Raw genomic sequence first — 16,918 nt, forward strand, 5'->3', positions numbered from 1 at the left:
AATGTGTGAGGGCAAAGGGGTGGATGTAATTCATGGGATGGAGAATTCCCTTTGGGAATGGTCTGGGCTCCATGTGGAAGCTGCTGTGCAGGTCGAAATCCAGACTTCATGCCCCAAAGGACCTCTCTGCCTCCATCCCTGCACTGCACACATGAACCTGGTGATCCTGCATGGACAGAGCCTCTTTCCCCAGTCCCTGGCAGTCGGAGGCATCCCTCAGTGCTATTCCCAGCTCCCCAGCTTCCCGGGAATACCGGACAACGCAGGGAAGGCTCAGAAACCTTGTATTACAAAAATAAGAGAGCGCCTGGCGCAGGACCTACCAAAGGCAGATAGAAAAGGACAGACACTGAGAAACAGTCACAGGGCAACATCCTTAAGGCTGAACATTCCCAGCGGAACTGAGCTGATGTAAAGCAAGGACCCTCCTTAGGCAGAGCCCCAGCAAGGCAGGATTGGTGTGGCAGGAGCTGGGAGCTCTGCTCTGACTTAGAGGATGGGTTAAGGCCCCTCCAAGATCATCTCTATCCGTGGTGGCAAACCTGAAATGCCTGTACAGGGCTTGGAGGCTGTGCCCTGCTCACCTCTGGTCCTATAGGACCCCTCTATACATCCTCCAGAGAGGGCTGCGCTGCCTCCCACCCTCACATCCCTTGGGTCCCCTTTGCTTTACATCAGCTCAGTTAGCGCCCGGCTCAGCACGGCTCCGGTGCTCCAGGGGAGGCTCACGCCGACTTGGTCCCAGTCTCCACCTCCTTGTGCACCCACAGCTCCTTGTGCTGCTTGCGCCCGAAGCCCTCGTCGTAGTTGCCTTTACTCTTGAAGAGCTGCTGGAAGTGGGGCTTGCAGTAGAATTCCCCATGGAGAGCTGCGTAGCTGCCCAGGCTGGGGAAGGAGAACAGGGTTAGCTGGGATCCAGGGAGACCTCAGAGCCTAAAGGGGCTGCAAGGAACCTGGAGCAGGGCTTGGGACAAGGGATGTGGGGCTTGGAGCAACGTGGTCTTGTGGAAGGTGTCCCTGCCTGTGGCAGGAGGTTGGAACTGGATGAGCTTGAAGGTCCCATCCAACCCAAACCATCCTATGATCCAGCTGAGACTCGGGACCAGCTGGGCACATAAACCCTGGGTTTTGCTGTGATGAATGTGCTGGGGGTCACATGAATGTGATGGGTGCACTGTACCATCCATGGGTACCCCATTGCCCTCCATCAGCAAGCAGCATGGCCGCATCCTGCCCGGGCTCACCTGAGCTTGGTGTGGCAGTGCTTGCAGCAGAAGCAGGCGTTGTGGAAGACGAACTTATCGGCCACGAGCCGCTCCATGGGGTACACGGTTTTCTGGCAGGCAGTGCACATCTCCTTCACTTGTGCCTTCAGGCTGAAGGACTGAGGGGGGGAGAGGGAAGGCAAAGGATGAGGAAGGAGTTTGGGGTATCCTGTGCTTGGCTTCCCCACAGCCTCTTCCCTGATACCCACACTGCCATTGGGTGAGGTATTGGGCTGGGGCAGCCTGGACAAGAGAAGGGGAGACCTGAGAGCAGCTCCAGTGCCTAAAGGGGCTGCAGGAAACCTGGAGAGGGGCTTGGGACAAGGGCCTGTAGGGACAGGCCAAGGGGAATGGCTTGAACCTGCCCAAGAGAGGGGAGACTGAGCTGAGCTCTGAGGCAGAAGCTGTTCCCTGTGAGGGTGCTGAGGCGCTGGCACAGGGTGCCCAGAGAAGCTGTGGCTGCCCCATCCCTGGCAGTGCTCAAGGCCAAGTTGGACACAGGGGCTTGGAGCAGCTGCTCCAGTGGAAGGGGTCCCTGCCTGTGGCAGGGGTTGGAGCTGGAGGAGCTTTAAGGTCCATTCCATCCCAGACCATTCTCTCACTCTATGTGAGGCATCCCCATCTCCCCTCTCCCTCCCTGTCCTGCACCACTGCTGACTGATAGGATGGGGTTTGGTCCTTCCCTCCTTGCCCTGAAGGATGCAGTGACCGCAGGTACCTTGGAGCGCTGCACGGTGCTGCCTCCTGAGCTGTTCTTTGCCTCCTGCCAAGGGAAGGAGAAGAGAAATCAGGATGGAAGCCGGGACTGAGAAGCCTGGTGCTGAGCTGAGCAGCAGAGGATGGGAACGGGCAGGACCTCTGGCTCTCCCTGCACCATGGCTGGCTCTGAACCCAGCTCATGCCCAGCTGGGCTGCCCCTGGCTCTCAGCAGCTGGGTTGTTCCTGAGCCCTGTTATCAGCCCATCCTGCACCACAGCCCACATGGAAAAGCCTCTGGAGTCCCTGCAGGCTCTTGCATCCCTCTGTGTCCATGGCGGATGCAGGAGGATGGGGGGCATGGATGGAGGAGCAATGGGGCCCTCAGTGCATGTTCTGCCATCTGCAGCAGCTCATCCCACATCACCTCCTGCCCTTTGCTTTCCCCACACTCCTGCACCCCCCAAGCTGTCTGCACACTCACTGGGTCCCTGCCAACCACTGCACCCATTGAAGCTGCCTTTGCGCTGGTGAGGATGCTCCCTTCCTACACACAGGAGCAAGGAGCAGCCGGAAGCACTCAACCACATTGTGGCTCCGCACTGTTCCCAGAGCATCACCCCACTGCCTCCTGCTCCTTCCCCTTGCTCTGCTTGGCCCCAGGCTGATTCTCCCTCCTTCCCCATTGTTTCCCCTCTGTAGTTTTGGGAATAGCCGGTGAGGAGGCGCAGGAAGCTCTCCCTTCACTGTGCTGCCTCCTCCAATGCTTCCCAGCTGCTCCCATTGACTGAGGTCAGGGACACTGATTCCCCTCATTCCCTCCAGGAAGAATGAGCCAAAGTCAACAAGAGGGACATGGGCAGGCTCAGGCCGTGTAAAACCAGTTGCATCCCTTGGCAATGGGAAGGCAACCGCAGGTGCTCTCCTGGGGTTCAGGCTTCATGTGCTGCTTCCAGAGCTAAGGGAAGCGCTGCCTCTTTGGAGCTGGATGCATCCGTTCCCAAGGCTCCGGCAATCACTGCAGCACTATCTGCTTAATATCTGCTGTGTCCTCCCTCGGGGAAGGGGCCGTATCCTGTCCCAGCAGGAGCCTTTGTGTTTTTCCATCTCCGAGCTCCTGCTTGGAGCCATGGAAACACAAACAAACAGGGATGCGAGCAGCTCAGTATGGATGTGCTCAGCAAACAGCACCTTCTGCTGGAACATTCCTGCCCCCCTAAAACAGCTGGGATAGAGCCTCTATCCCCAAGGACCAGACCCCGACGTACATGAGCTGGGGGGGAGCTGGGGGGTCCCGTGGCCTGGAACATGGCTCCTCTGTTTAATCCTGAGCTTGGTGTCTGTGGGGGGATGCTCCTTGTGGAGATGTCCGAGACGAGGCTCTTGCAACACCTGGAAAGGAAATGGCAAGTTCTATGGGTCATAGAATGGGTTGGGATGGGAGGGACCTTCAGAGCTCATCCAGCCCTGCAATGAGCAGGGACATCTGTAACTGGATCAGGCCTTGGACGTCTCCTCCCATCTGTGCCGCTATCACCCTCACATAAAACGTCTCTTCCTCACATCCAGCCTGAGCCTCCCTCTTTGAGTTTAAAACCATCACCCTCCCCTAGTCCCTTACCCAGATACGGGGCAGGAGGGGGTGATGGAAACACGAGCAGAAGGGGATGCGCTCCCTTCTGCTCACATGTGGAAGGTGATTGGTCCCGGAGCAGCATCAACACCACACAGGAAAGAGAAGAGGAAAGCAGAACCCCAACCAGCATCACAAATAACCCCTTTTGGTAATAACTGCTTCAAAAGGCACCTCGGGGGTTTCCCCCATTGCCTTCCCCTTCAAAACACCCAGAGAAGCTGAGGAGCCCCCATTTGCTGTGGGGCTGAGCAGATGATGCTGAGGGAGGAGCAGAGCAAAGGGGATGTGAAGGAACAACTGGGGCTGCCCCCCCCTCGTCCCATCCCCACCGAGAGCTCAGCTCCTGCCTCACCACAACAACGTCCCCATCACCCTGCGGTCGCGTTGTTGTTTCCTGTGTGCTGTAGTGGGGGGGGGCAGGCACAGGCAGCGGGTGCTGGGGCCCAGGGCAGAGCTGGCCTGGGAACAGAGCCCCCCCCATCCCATGGGCCTCATGTCTCTGGGCTCTGTCTGGTCCCTACAGCCCAGCACAGACCGCAAGGGGAGCTTGGAGCACCCAGAGCTTGGGGTCCCATCTCCCACGCTCCGATGTGGATGCAGACACCCCCCCTTTAACCCCAGCCTTTGTCACAAGGACTCCTCCACCCCCAGCTTCCCTTGCACCTCATCTTCCTCCCCCATCCCAGCCCCTCAGTTTCCCCACCCTCTCCATCAGCCCATCCAGGCTCCTTCCACCTCTTCATTCCTCACCTTCCCCTGCCCCAAACCCTGCTCCCTTCCACTCCATCCCACTCATCCCACCCCATAGCTTGATGCTCTCCACCCGGCCCCATCCCACAGGTCTCCTGTCCCCTAACACCCCCTGTGCACGTACCCACTGTGCTGTCCCAGCCTTCGGGTCCCCTCCGTGGAGCCGCTTGTGAGCAGTTGCTCAATGTCCTTCCTGCCGCAGGGCACGAGGAAGGAGCAGCAATCTCAAGGGGGAAGGCTGTGCTGAAGCGATAAGGGAAACAACAAGTCACAAACCACACGAGGAGGCTCTCGTTGCTCCTCTGAGGAGCCGTTCGTGTGCTCGGGGTGGGATTTGAGCCCATCACCATAAGCAGAGGAACCCCAGTGGCACAGGCTTTGCCATGGTGCTGCTATGAAGCCTTTGTAAGTGCTGGGGCAAAGCAAGAAAGCCAAGTCCAGGTCTCTACATCCAACTTCTCCAAGCCTCTATTCCCTAAGGCTCTTGGCCATCTGCACAGCCTGGGAAGAGCAGGACTGAGTGTCCCCTCCTGGTCAGCTCCAGGGATATGGCTCAGGATGAGGTGAGATCCCATTTGTTGTTCCTGCTCCTCCTGAGAGCACCTGATGGTTTGTGTGGACCAAAATACCCCTTTATCCAAAGGGAACTGGGCTTGGTCCAGTGGAAGGAGGTTGGAACGAGATGATCTTTGGATGGTCCCTTCCAACCCCTTCTGTCTATGATGATTCTATGGGTCAGGACTTAGGGCTTGGAGCTTGTCTGGCACCCCCAGGGACCTGTGCTCCCCATTGACACCCATTGGGGGCAGTTTGGGCTGAGGAAGGTGATGTTCATCCAGGAGCTCCATCCCTATGGCCCCTCGGAAAGCCGATGGGTTTCCGGCACAGGAAAGCAGCGTGACTGGGGAGGGAGAGAGGCCCCTCACTGCCATCTGGTTCCCATTAGCAGCCCTGTGAAGTGTGTGTTTACTGCTGGGATCACTGCACCATTGCAAGAGGCTTTCCCAAAGGCATCTGGGCCCCTTCCTCCTCCATCCTGGGAGCACGGAGGGGCTGCATTAAGCTGATGGCTGCGGGGACCATTGGCTTGACAGAGGGGAAGAGCAGCCAGGCTGCTTCTGGGGACACCACTGCCCTGGTCCTCAGGTTGCTGGAGAGCAGATGGACCTGTCCCTGCAACCCCAGGGCACAGAGACCCCTTCCACCATCCCGCTCCATTAACCCGCTTGACATCCATGTTCTGTGCCTGTTGAAAGGCTGCCAATGGGCAGGGAATCTTCAGGAATAACTGTTCCCGAAGGAGTGGGGAAGAACAGGGATGCCTTTGGCAGAGCAGCAATGGAAGTCCCACACAGGCAAAGAGGAAGCCCCTTTCTCACCCGCTCTGTTCTCCCACCTTCATCCCTGCCTGCTCTTGTCTCTCCTGAGGCAAACAAGCATGACAGGCAAATAGTTCCCACTCCTTCCCTTCTCTTTTCAGGTTTCCCATAGTCTCTTCCATAACCGTGCTCCACATGGAAGCATCACCTTCTGGTTTCCAGCATCAATGTATTTCCATTGACCGTGACACCAGCATCATGTTCCTGGTTCTTCTCCTACTGTAACACCTGCCGCTCAGGGGGATTCCTACAAGGACTCATCCTGTATCAGCCTCTTTCAGCAGGAGAAGCCAATTCCTTTGCATCTGTTCTCATAGGGTTCCTACAGCACCACCTCCGGGGCCCATAGCACAGAGCTGAGCTGGCCTGGATGCACTGAACAGCACCAACACATCTGGCCTGATGTGCTCCTCCTTCATCACCTCTGCCAGAGATCCTCACTCCTCTTGCTTCTTCAGTGCCCTCCACTTGCTGAGCTCCCTCCAGGCTCCAGCAGTTCCCTATGTTCCTGCCCAGCTCTTCTTCAGCCCTTCCAAAGGGATTGGTACCAACTTCAGGCCTTGAATCTCCCCTTGGGGAAGGATCCAAGTGTCCTCCTTCCATTTTGCTGCCTCTTTCCTGTCTCCACCTAAACCAATCATCTCCATCAAGTGCTTGTCTTGAACCCAGATTCCTGAGGCCCTGTTGTTTCAGGTCACACACAAGGAAGATACTGATCCAGCTTGGCATGATCCGTGTTAAAGGCTTCTATTCTGCTTCCCAACACTGTGTCTTTGATTCCTATTCCAGCATCTCACCCTTCATTGCACTGCAGTTAATGGATCTGTAATTCCCTACAAATCCCAAACGTAACCTGTCCATGTTCTGTTGGCTCATCTCTCATGGAATGTCACCAGGCTTTGGATGCCACTTCCCATGTGGATTAGCTCTGAGAGCTTCTGCTGCTTCACCATCAGCAGCCACAGCAGGAGCAGGAGCGATTCCTGTCCCAGACACCCCAAACCACAGCACAACCGCATCCCATGGTCCCTGCCTCTGTACCCCTGTGAAGCTGCTGTGTCCAAGTGTCCCCAAAACCACGTTCTAGGTTAAATCCCTCAAAGGATCCCTCTTTTTGAGCTGCTCGGCCTGGTTTTCACTTCCATCCTCCCTGTGATGCCCAGAATGGGATCTGGTGCTGTGCAAGGTCATGGGATTTCAGTGGAGCAATGGGAAACACAAGCCCCAGAGAAGCACACTGGATGCTGCAGAGGATCCCTGTGTCCAGTACCTTGAGCTGGCCATCGGAGAGGGTTCTGGGCCCACCAGCAGCAAGGGATGCCCATAAAGTGTGCTCCATCTTCAGCCATCCCTGCACCCACATTCCATGCTTTCCACCCCAGAGCTCCTGCTGACAGCAAGGAGAGCTCTGCAGCAGCCCCAGATAGCATTCCCCCATTGAGGAATGACACAAAAGGCAGGCACCTCTGGGGGAACATCACTGCCTGACAATGGACAACAACCCTCCCAATGGTGAGGATGGGCAAAAGGAGCAGCAGGAACTCCATCACCATGTGGGAGCAAGGGGACTGAAGCCAGAAGAGGAGCTCCCTTCCCTAATGGGATCCCTTATGGGATCTTCATTGACCAGGTCAGGAACCTGGGTTTGAGCTGTGTGAAGATGCACCCAGTCGCTTGGCAAAGCTCCTTCTGACAGACCCTAACTGGGAACTGGCTTCTTGCAGGGCTCCCATTTAGACCGGAGCTGTTTCAGCCTATGCATGATGGGTTGCACTGCAATGATGCTGTCATCTACGTGAATAACGCTGCAGATGTGCTCCTGCTCTGGCCTTAACTGCACATCTGGGGCACCAGATTGCATCCCTCACACGATGCCTTTGGTGGACAAAGCCCAGTTGCCAAGGGGTGATCCAGGCTGCTGAATTCAGCCAGAACTGATGCTCCCCCCATGAACAAACCCAACAGACAGGACCTGTGAGGTGGCTGAGCTGGTTTTGAGTGATCCAAAGGGATCAGACAGATCAGACTGGCTCAGAACAGGACAGTGACAACACCAGGATGGGACTTGGGAGACCTGGGCTTGACTCCCAGCTGTGCTGCTGCTTCCCCCTCAGTGCTGAGCATGGAGCTGCTCTCCTTTGTGAGCCCTGGCTCTGGAGGGTTGTCAGAGCTCAGGGTGTTATCAGACCTCACAGATGTGCAACAGCATCCCAAGGGAAGCAATGAAAGCCCTGGACCTGTCCCTGGCAAGATTTAAAGCCAGGGTGAGGCAGTAGGAGTCTCAGCACTGAGAATGAGCAGGAACGAATGGGGATAAGGAAGTCAGGATCTAACAGGTTTTCTTCCGTCTCTGCTCTTTCTGATCAGCTTAATAACACGGATCTATCCAGCCCCCTCCAGCACGTACTGCAGCACACAACAAAGAGGGGTTACAGCCCATGAGCCCCAAAACATCACACCCCTGATGCCCACAGCAGCACATCCAGCAACCTCAAGGCCTCCTCTTGCTCTTGCCAGCCCAGTGCCCTGCATACAACCCTCGCACCACCAGCTCACACAGGGGTGCTCACCCCCCATCCACAGCATCACTCCTGGAGCTCAGCACCTCCTCGACCCCAGCGAGGCCACCCAGGGCCCAGAACAGCCCCCGCTTTGTGTGTGTGTCCCACCCCACATCCCCTTCCCCCCATCACCTCCCCCGAGCCCCCGTTCCCAAGCCAAGAAGTTCCCTGTGCATCAGGGTGGGATGTGAAGGGGGTGACCCCCCATCTGTTGGGTGGCTCCGGCTGCCCAGGGCTCTCCTCCTCCCTCTTCCCCATCCCTTTCCCCCCACTCTCCTTCTCTTCCCCCCCAGCCCCAGAGCAGAGCCGGGGCTGACGCTGCCCTCGCTCCGCACCCCTCGGGGACCATCATTGTCTCCCTCCGCCTCCCAGCCCCGTTGTTCTCTGCGGCCGCATCCTCACCATCAGCTGCGGGCTCCGGGGCTCGCCCCGCTCCGGGCAGGCTCAGCCGGGCTCCGGCTCAGTGTCCCCGGCTCCGGTGTCCCCGTCCGCCGTCCCCAGGCCGGGTTCTGGGAGCAGGAGCCGTTTCCTGCGGGCTCCCCCCGTTCCTCACCACCCCTTTTATCGCGGGGCCGCCGCCGTGATTGGCTCTCGGCATCGAAGCGGCTCCAGCCGCTCGCTCCTTTGTGTGGAGCCAGCCCCTAACCCCAAACCTTCCCCAGCCCCTCTCGGCCCCGATCCCCGACCCCGGCCCCCGCAGCCTCCCCCATGGCCACCGAGCCCCAGGACCCCCCCCCATGTGTGCAGTTACCCCCCAGCTCCCCCCGTGTTCTGTGTGTGCGGATGGGACATGGCCTCATGCTCTCCCTACATGGCACCCATCCCCTTGTGTGAGGATGGCAGGAGCATCCCATGGGATCCATCCTCCAAACTCCCCCCCCCCCCCAGCCTCCAGCCCCAGGAAGCTGCTATCACACAGGAAAGGGGGATCCCCATTCCCAGAGCTCCTCACCCCCCCCAGGAGGAAAACCAGAGGGTTTGGGAAGCTCCATTGGGAGCACTCCATCAAGTGGTCCATAGATCTGCTCTCGTGGGATGAGCAACATCCCTGCTTGGATGGTAAAGGAGGCTCCTGGGATTTGGGTCGTGAGGTTTGGAGGGCTGGGATCACCCCAGGAACAGGCACAGTGTGAGGAATGAATAGGGTAGAACCTGAGGGGAACCCGGAGGCTGTTTGGCACCAGCGAAGGGAGCAGCAGGGCCATGGGCAGCAGGAGGGCACAGGGACACGGGCTCAGGGGGCTTCTTAACCTCCCAGGCTCCTCCTGTGGGAGAGGAACAGAGGTAAATGTGGAGAGATGGGAAGAGCTTTGATAGTGATGATGGAGGAAGAAATGCTCTTGTCTGGGCTCTGCCGCACATCGAGCACCGCTGGGAAGGGCCGAACACCACTGGAGATGGCCCCAGTGGCACAGGAACTACAGACGAATTCCTTGCGTGTGGAATTTGCCTGTAACTCCCTGTGCAAAAGGACGAGGAAGGAATTTATGGCAGTGTTTACTGGCCAGGAGGAGGTGCGGGTTGTATTTATCACCTCTATCACCCCACATTGCCCAAAGAGCATCTGTGATGAAAGGATCTCTCTGCCACCCAGAGCAAATACAGGAGGAATTTGGCTTGATAAAATTAGCTGTTGCCAAGCAGATCCGTGCCTAGCGATGGGGATGGTCACACGTATCACACAGCAGGGGACCGGCAGGGATGCATAAGCCAGTGGCCATCTGGGCACAGGGAAGAGCATCCAAGGGTGCCCTGAAATGAGGGCAGGGAAGAGGGAAGCTGCAGCAAGGAGTTAGCTGAGCTCCAGAGACCTGAGAGCAGCTCCAGTGCCTAAAGGGGCTGCAGGAAAGCTGGAGAGGGGCTTGGGACAAGGGATGTAGGGACAGGCCAAGGGGAATGGCTTGAACCTGCCCGAGGGGAGACTGAGCTGAGCTCTGAGGCAGAAGCTGTTCCCTGGGAGGGTGCTGAGGCGCTGGCACAGGGTGCCCAGAGCAGCTGTGGCTGCCCCATCCCTGGCAGTGCTCAAGGCCAGGTTGGACACAGGGGCTTGGAGCAGCTGCTCCAGTGGAAGGGGTCCCTGCCTGTGGCCATGGAGCTGGATGAGCTCTGAGGTCCCAGCAGGATCATGGCCGGAGCCCATCCCATCACCCTCTTTGGGATGCAGGATGTGCGCGTTCCGAGCTGGGCCTCCCGTTGCCATGGCGACGCCCCCCCCCCCCCCCCCGGAGGCCTCGGTCCTCCCGTCCCGCAGGGGGCGCTGTGGCGACTTCCCCCCGACGCCGCCGGCGGCGCAAGATGGCGGACGAGGGCCTTGTGTGCAGCTTCGCGTTCAAGAAGCGGGGCCCGGCGGGGAGCAGGGGCCGGAGGAAGCGGCCGAGCAGTGACCAGGAGCGGGGTGAGCTCCGGTAACCGGTACCGGGGGGTTCGGGGGTCCGAGCCGCCCGCAGGCAGCTCTGAGCCCGGCTGTGCCCGCAGACAGCAGCGGGGACGAGGGCAGTGCTGTGGTGCGGAGGCAGCGGCGGCCGGAGCTCCACAACCCCATGATCCAGAAGGTGAGGCGGCCGCTTGGGGCCGGAGCCGGGAGCAGGGACACGGGGCTCAATGAGCTCCATCCCCGCTGTGTTCTCGGCCGCTTGGGGCCGGAGCCAGGACCAGGTACGGGGCTCAATGAGCTCCATCCCTGCTGTGTTCTCGGCCGCTTGGGGCCAGGGCCGGGAGCAGGGACACGGAGCTCAATGAGCTCCATCCCCGCTGTGTTCTCGGCCGCTTGGGGCCGGGGCCGGGAGCAGGGACACGGAGCTCCCTTCGCTCCATCCCCGCTGTGTTCTCGGCCGCAGACCGGGCGGTGCACGAAGCGGAGGTCGGGATGTGCCGTGAGCAGCAGCGAGGAGGAGGATGCGGCCACGGAGATCGGGGTCACCTATAAGTCCACCAGATCTGCGGTGAGAACGGGAGGAATGGGGTATCCCGCACTGGGATTGGGCTCTGGCACTGTGGGATCGGCCGTGGGTTCATTGCGCTGCCCCTTCCCTGTTGGGTTCACTCGCAGGAGGCCATGGAAGTTGGCTGTTCTCTCTTGGAGATAGGGATTGAAGCCCTAAGGGGCCGCAGGAGGGGGAGCTGTTGGCTCAGGTTTGCCTTAGTGCTGGGGTTGGGGTTTCAGGTTTAGGACATCTTCCTTCCCAAAGGATTCAGGGTGACCTGGGGGGTACACCCATCCTGATCCTTGTGAGCAGTAAGAGGCAGTGATGGCTCTGGGTGCGCTGTTACCGTCTGCAGTGGAATCAGCCATGCAGGGTTGGGCACAGCTCACACTGCTGTTCCCAATGCATTTTCCTCTTGATCCAGTGAAGGTTTCCCCATTAGTTTGAGCCTGCACAGGATATAAGCGGGATTAAAAGCAGGTATCAACACACATTCCCCTTCACACCTATTTAAAGTGGCAATAATGCCTGACTGTTCCCAGTCAGAGCTGCAGGCTCAGACCAAGGTCTCCTTGTCACATTAGAGATGAATATGAACCAAACCTTGTGCTTTGACTGCTGCCAAAGGAGGCAATGTGTTCTTAGCCCTCCTTCCCAAAGGGAATGAGGAGGTAACAGCTTTGGGCTTCAGAAGCTTTTGGCACCTCGGTTGGACTTGGTTTTACTTGAGGCTGGTTGTAACTGTGCTTCTGCTCCTGAAGATGAACCTGGGCTAGGTGCCTGTTTGCTCCAGTAAAGGGGAATCTAAACCAGATCCCTGTACTAAAGCTGAGTCTAAGCCACCCACAGCTGGGTTAGAAGGTCCCACCACATCCTGTGTGTAGGTGGGGGGGTCTCATGATGGAAGGGTTGGATATCAGAGACCTGAGTTCAGCTTCTGGCTGAGGGGGGAGGAATAAAGGACAAGTGTTTCCTGCCTCTGCAGGCTACAACCTGGGAGCAGGGGGGAATTAGCACTGCAAGCACAGGGCTGGATCCATTCTCTCTCTTAGGGACTGTAGAACCTGGTGGGAGGTGAAGTCCTTGCACTGTGACCAACCCTGCAGGCAGCCAAAGAGCCCTGTGCCTTGTACAGGTTTTCCCTTCACTCTTGTCATGAGGTCTTCTTGCTCTGCAGAAACCTGTTGGCCCAGAGGACATGGGAGCCACAGCAGTGTATGAGCTGGACACGGAGAAGGACAAGGATGCTCAGGCCATCTTCGAGCGCAGCCAGAAAATCCAGGAGGTGGGAGAGCTCTTCCTCTGCGAAGAGCTGGTGCTGGACAGCAGCAGTGCCTGTGCTTTACTCATCCCTCATTTCCTCTCTGGAAGTACGAGCAGCCAGGAGTGCAAAGGGTTTGGCATTAAGGATGGCAGGGCTGGGAATGGAGGCCTGGTGTCAGTGGTGAAAGCTCATCCGTGTTAGGAAGCTTTCCTGGTCTTCAATCACCTTTCTTTTTGCTTGCTTAGGAGCTGAGGGGAAAGGAAGATGATAAAATTTACCGTGGTATTAACAACTACCAGAAGTATGTGAAGCCCAAGGACACATCCATGGGAAATGCCTCCTCAGGAATGGTCAGGTAGGTCGGGATGAGCCTCAGAGGACTGGGACCACAGAGGAGTTCAGGCACCATCCCCATAAGCACCTCTCTGGGGCCTGAACTTCCCTGTTGCTGCCAGCTCCTCTCTAACAAGTTTGGTGTCTGGTTCTGACCAGGCCCTCAGGGGCATTCCCCACTGCAGCTGCAGAGCCGGCCTGAGCCTTCTCCCACCCTTGCAGAAAGGGACCCATCCGAGCTCCAGAGCACTTGAGGGCCACGGTGCGATGGGACTATCAGCCTGACATCTGCAAGGACTACAAAGAGACTGGTTTCTGTGGCTTTGGAGGTGAGCAGGAGCTGCTGCAGGCATGCGGAGGGATGCATTCCAGCCTGGGCTCCATGTCTGTGGCACTAAGATGTGCACTTGGTGATGTACAGGCAGCTGTGTGCAGAGCTGGTGGGTGATGCTGTTGCAGAGTTAGTTTATGTGATGTTCTGCTCAGTTGTGGCCCTTCTGAGAGCTACTGGCCTCTAATCAGGGCTTATACAAGTCCTGGGGGGGACCCCTGGCATGTGCCACGTTCCCGCAGGAATTCTGGGTGCTGAGGCCACAGGAGGGAATGGATTTCTTGTTTCCTCCACCACTTCCTATGTGTCTCAATGCTGGAAGTGTCCCTGTGGCACTTCCACAACCCTGAGAGCGATCCTGCACCTGCTCCAAGAGCACAGATGGGCAGGAAGCAACCAGGTTTCCCCTTCTGCTGGGCAGAGCTCAGGCTGCCCTTGCAGGAGGTGTCCTGGTCACAGTGCCCTGCACAGCCTGGCTGCTCATTCCCCTTTCCTGGCTGCTTATTCCCCTTTCCTGGCTGCTCATTCCCCTTTCCTGGCTGCTCATTCCCCTTCTCTGTGCTCCTCAGACAGCTGTAAGTTCCTCCACGACCGCTCAGACTACAAGCACGGATGGCAGATCGAGCGGGAGCTGGATGAGGGTCGCTATGGAGTCAATGGTAAGGCACCACCTCCCTGCTCACCTCGAGCTGATGGGGGAAGAGGTTCCCAGGTCCTGCCTTTCACATGCCTGGGGATACTGGATCACTAAGCTCTTCCCTGGGAGGGTGCTGAGGCGCTGGCACAGGGTGCCCAGAGTGGCTGCCCCATCCCTGGCAGTGCTCAAGGCCAGGTTGGACACAGGGGCTTGGAGCAGCTGCTCCAATGGAAGGGGTCTCTGATTGACTTGGTGATCTTAAAGGTCCTTTTCCAACCTGGTTGATCCTGTGATGCCCTCAGTGTCCAGAGCTGTGGCCCAGGGCTCATCACCTGCTCTGCAGGGGTGGGGGAAAGGGTGTGCTCTGCTCAGTTGGTGACAGCTGCTTTGGAAGAGAATCTAAGTTCAGAAGGAGGGGGCTGGAGGATATTGCTCTTTATAGCAGTGAGTGGGTGAGGGAGAAAGGATTTGCTCCTGGGAGATGAGCAACTGGCTCATTAGACCCAATTATATCTCAGTCCCACGTGTGTTACTGACATCAGCAGCACCCAGATGCCAGAGCTCTGCTGTTTCCAGCACTGATTTAATCCCACTGCTGCACTCTCTGGAGTTAGTATTTCATGCCCCATGCATGGGCTGCTCTGGCTGCTTCTGCTCTTGCTCCAGTCTGCTTAACCCTGTCCTCTGCAGACGAGGAGAACTACGAGGTGAGCAGCGATGAGGAGGATATGCCTTTCAAATGCTTCATCTGCAGAAGTTCCTTCAAGAACCCCGTGGTCACCAAGTAAGTGGTGGGTTTGGCAGGAGGAGCAATGTGTCTGCCAGGCCGTTCATTCACTGTGGAGGCAAATGCAACCAGTGCCACAGGCTGGTGGGTGGGACCTGCTGCTTTCTGTGGGTGGGGAAATCCTCTGGGATCCAGGAAGTCTGCAATTGGAGCATCTCCTTGGCAGGGAGCTCAGGCTTTGTTGTGCGGGCACCAGATGCTTCCATCTGTGTGCTTTTGTTCTCCTGCCTTCATTCCTCGTGGACACAACACCCACTGCACTGTGTGAGCAGAGGAACACAAGCAAGGGGAGGCTGAGAGCTTGTGAGGATGAGGAGCAGGCTGCCCTGCCAGCCCTCTCCCATGCTGTGGGGACAGTGCTGCAGAGGGAGCTCTGCACGCAGCTGGCTTTGCATTCCCTGGGCTGTGGAGTCCACAGTGTCCAACTCCTGGGCACAGGGATTGTCTCTGCTCACTGGCAGTGGCTTCTGTGTCTCCTCCCAGGTGTAGGCACTACTTCTGTGAGGGCTGTGCCCTCCAGCACTACCGCAAGTCCCAGCGCTGCTACGTGTGCGACAAGCAAACCAATGGAGTCTTCAACCCAGCAAAAGGTAACGGGCACCCATGGCCCAGAGTGGGAGCTTCCTGGGAAGATCCCAGTGGATCAGTTTGGTGCTGGGCCTGGAGCTCTCAGCCCTGGGCTGGAACAGCTCCTGCACCTGAGTCTCATCCTGCCCATTCCTGTTTTCCAGAGCTCATGGCAAAACTGGAAAAACACAAAGCAGAGGAGGAAGAGGAGGATGAAGAGCAGCAGCATTCAGAGCATGGCGAGGATCCTCAATAGCAGAGCCCCCCTGTTTTGTATCTACCTGAATAAAGCTTTCATGGGACACAAAACCCAGCTCCCAGCACTTGCCTTGGGGCCAGCAGCAGCCAGTGCTTGTGTATCAAGCAGCACATAGCTACTTAGAGTGTCCTCACATCCCCACTGTGCTGATCTGTGAAGGCACGAGAAGGACCAGGTAAGGTCAGGGTTTCAGTACCACTGCCTGCCTGCCCAGGGGCAGGAGGTGGTGAAGCAGGCTCCAGTCACTTCCTCACTTTCCTTTCTGACCCTGGTGCTGCTGGCTCACTCCTAACTGTGCCCTGATCCTGCTTCCTTCCTGCTGCTGTGGAAGCATCAAACTCTCAGTTAATTGAAGTCCATAATCGTTGAGCATGGAGCAAGCTGAAAGCAAGGAAAGGGATGAGAAACAGCAGCTTGTTTGTCCTTCACCCTAAAAATGCTAACCTAAGGGAGAGTGGCGGCGTGCAGTTAGGCTGTTGGGATTAAGACAGGCTGAGAGAGCTGAGCTGGGACAGCCTGGACAAGAGAAGGCTCCTGAAGGGAAGACCTCAGAGCAGCTCCAGTGCCTAAAGGGGCTGCAGGAAAGCTGGAGAGGGGCTTGGGACAAGGGCCTGTAGGGACAAGCCAAGGGGAATGGCTTGAACCTGCCCAAGAGAGGGGAGACTGAGCTGAGCTCTTAGGCAGAAGCTGTTCCCTGTGAGGGTGCTGAGGCGCTGGCACAGGGTGCCCAGAGAAGCTGTGGCTGCCCCATCCCTGGCAGTGCTCAAGGCCAGGTTGGACACAGGGGCTTGGAGCAGCTGCTCCAGTGGAAGGGGTCCCTGCCTGTGGCAGGGGTTGTTGTTGGAGGAGCTTTAAAGTCCCTTCCAGCCAAAACCAGGCTGGGATTCTGTGATTTATGCAGCTCAGTGTTTTCCTTTCAATCTTCTACGCCCACCTCTTGGTCCCTAAGAGAACTCAGGAGAGGCTTTGAACTCCAGTGGGCAACACAGCTCTTCACTCACAAGCCATTCTGAACCAAGAGGGCAGCTGGAACTGAGTTGAGCTGTGTGAAAGGAAGGCCATGGAAAGCCTGTGCCATCCTTTGTGATCCCCTCCATCACCTTCCAGAGCCAGCAGACTTAAAAACAACTTCAGAAATAGTTTATTTGTTTTGGCAAAAAACTAGAGTAACAAACCTCAGCTGCGTTCAAGTACAGGTTCTAAACACCAGGAGGACCTGTGGCCAGCACCACTGCTCCACCTCCAGCACCCACAGTCCTTGGAGAGGGCAAACTCAAAGCCTGCACATCCAAACACCAACCCCATGGAAAGGGGAGCACTGCTGCAGGAGCAGGGCAGTCACACAGCCATGAATCAAGAGGAATCAAGCTTTTCCCTGTTGGTCAGTGAGGGAGGGCAGGACAGCGGTGGTAATGGGAGGCTGAGCTCTGTACATGATGTTCAAGGAGGAGGTGTGCATGGAAATCAACTTTGTTTTCCATTGGGCCAGGGGCAGGCACTGGGACCAAGCTGGTGTGAGCAGCTGGGGC

At 57.5% G+C, this 16,918-nt stretch overlaps 2 protein-coding genes across 3 annotated transcripts; one reads left to right on the forward strand and one right to left on the reverse strand.

Annotated features, from left to right (window-relative positions):
• Positions 1–267: 267 nt before the first annotated feature.
• On the reverse strand, positions 268–8,826 carry LIMD2 (LIM domain containing 2). The gene is made up of 6 exons (XM_034070200.1): positions 8,690–8,826; positions 4,472–4,590; positions 3,230–3,353; positions 1,984–2,028; positions 1,245–1,384; positions 268–885 (listed from the first exon to the last, which is right to left on the reverse strand). Exons 3-6 carry the CDS (start codon positions 3,269–3,271, stop codon positions 726–728), a joined length of 387 nt encoding a protein of 128 aa, XP_033926091.1. The 5' UTR covers positions 3,272–3,353; positions 4,472–4,590; positions 8,690–8,826; the 3' UTR covers positions 268–725.
• Positions 8,827–10,562: 1,736 nt separating this feature from the next.
• LOC101869134 (E3 ubiquitin-protein ligase RNF113A) lies at positions 10,563–15,439 on the forward strand. 2 transcript variants are annotated; one of them, XM_034070124.1, is made up of 10 exons: positions 10,563–10,682; positions 10,763–10,839; positions 11,125–11,229; positions 12,389–12,496; positions 12,721–12,830; positions 13,031–13,137; positions 13,709–13,798; positions 14,467–14,560; positions 15,047–15,153; positions 15,295–15,439. In XM_034070124.1, the coding sequence occupies exons 1-10, from the start codon at positions 10,583–10,585 to the stop codon at positions 15,384–15,386; spliced, it is 990 nt and encodes a 329-aa protein (XP_033926015.1). In that variant the 5' UTR covers positions 10,563–10,582; the 3' UTR covers positions 15,387–15,439. The 2 variants fall into 2 exon arrangements, with proteins under 2 accessions (XP_033926015.1, XP_033926016.1); XM_034070125.1 differs by lacking the exon at positions 11,125–11,229.
• The last annotated feature ends 1,479 nt before the right edge of the window (positions 15,440–16,918 follow it).

This window comes from Melopsittacus undulatus, chromosome 17, assembly GCF_012275295.1.
Source record: "Melopsittacus undulatus isolate bMelUnd1 chromosome 17, bMelUnd1.mat.Z, whole genome shotgun sequence".
Taxonomy (NCBI): Eukaryota; Metazoa; Chordata; class Aves; order Psittaciformes; family Psittaculidae; genus Melopsittacus; species Melopsittacus undulatus.

Bases quoted from the DNA above. Each gene is read 5' to 3' on its own strand.
- LIMD2 (XM_034070200.1), bottom strand. From the start codon at position 3,271: ATGTTCCAGGCCACGGGACCCCCCAGCTCCCCCCCAGCTCAT. The intron at 1,385-1,983 runs GTACCTGCGGTC...TCCCCCCCTCAG, and splicing joins GCACCGTGCAGCGCTCCAAG to TCCTTCAGCCTGAAGGCACA. The intron at 886-1,244 runs GTGAGCCCGGGC...CTCCTTCCCCAG, and splicing joins CACTGCCACACCAAGCTCAG to CCTGGGCAGCTACGCAGCTC.
- LOC101869134 (XM_034070124.1), top strand. From the start codon at position 10,583: ATGGCGGACGAGGGCCTTGTGTGCAGCTTCGCGTTCAAGAAGCGGGGC. The intron at 13,138-13,708 runs GTGAGCAGGAGC...TGTGCTCCTCAG, and splicing joins TGGTTTCTGTGGCTTTGGAG to ACAGCTGTAAGTTCCTCCAC. The intron at 15,154-15,294 runs GTAACGGGCACC...CCTGTTTTCCAG, and splicing joins AGTCTTCAACCCAGCAAAAG to AGCTCATGGCAAAACTGGAA.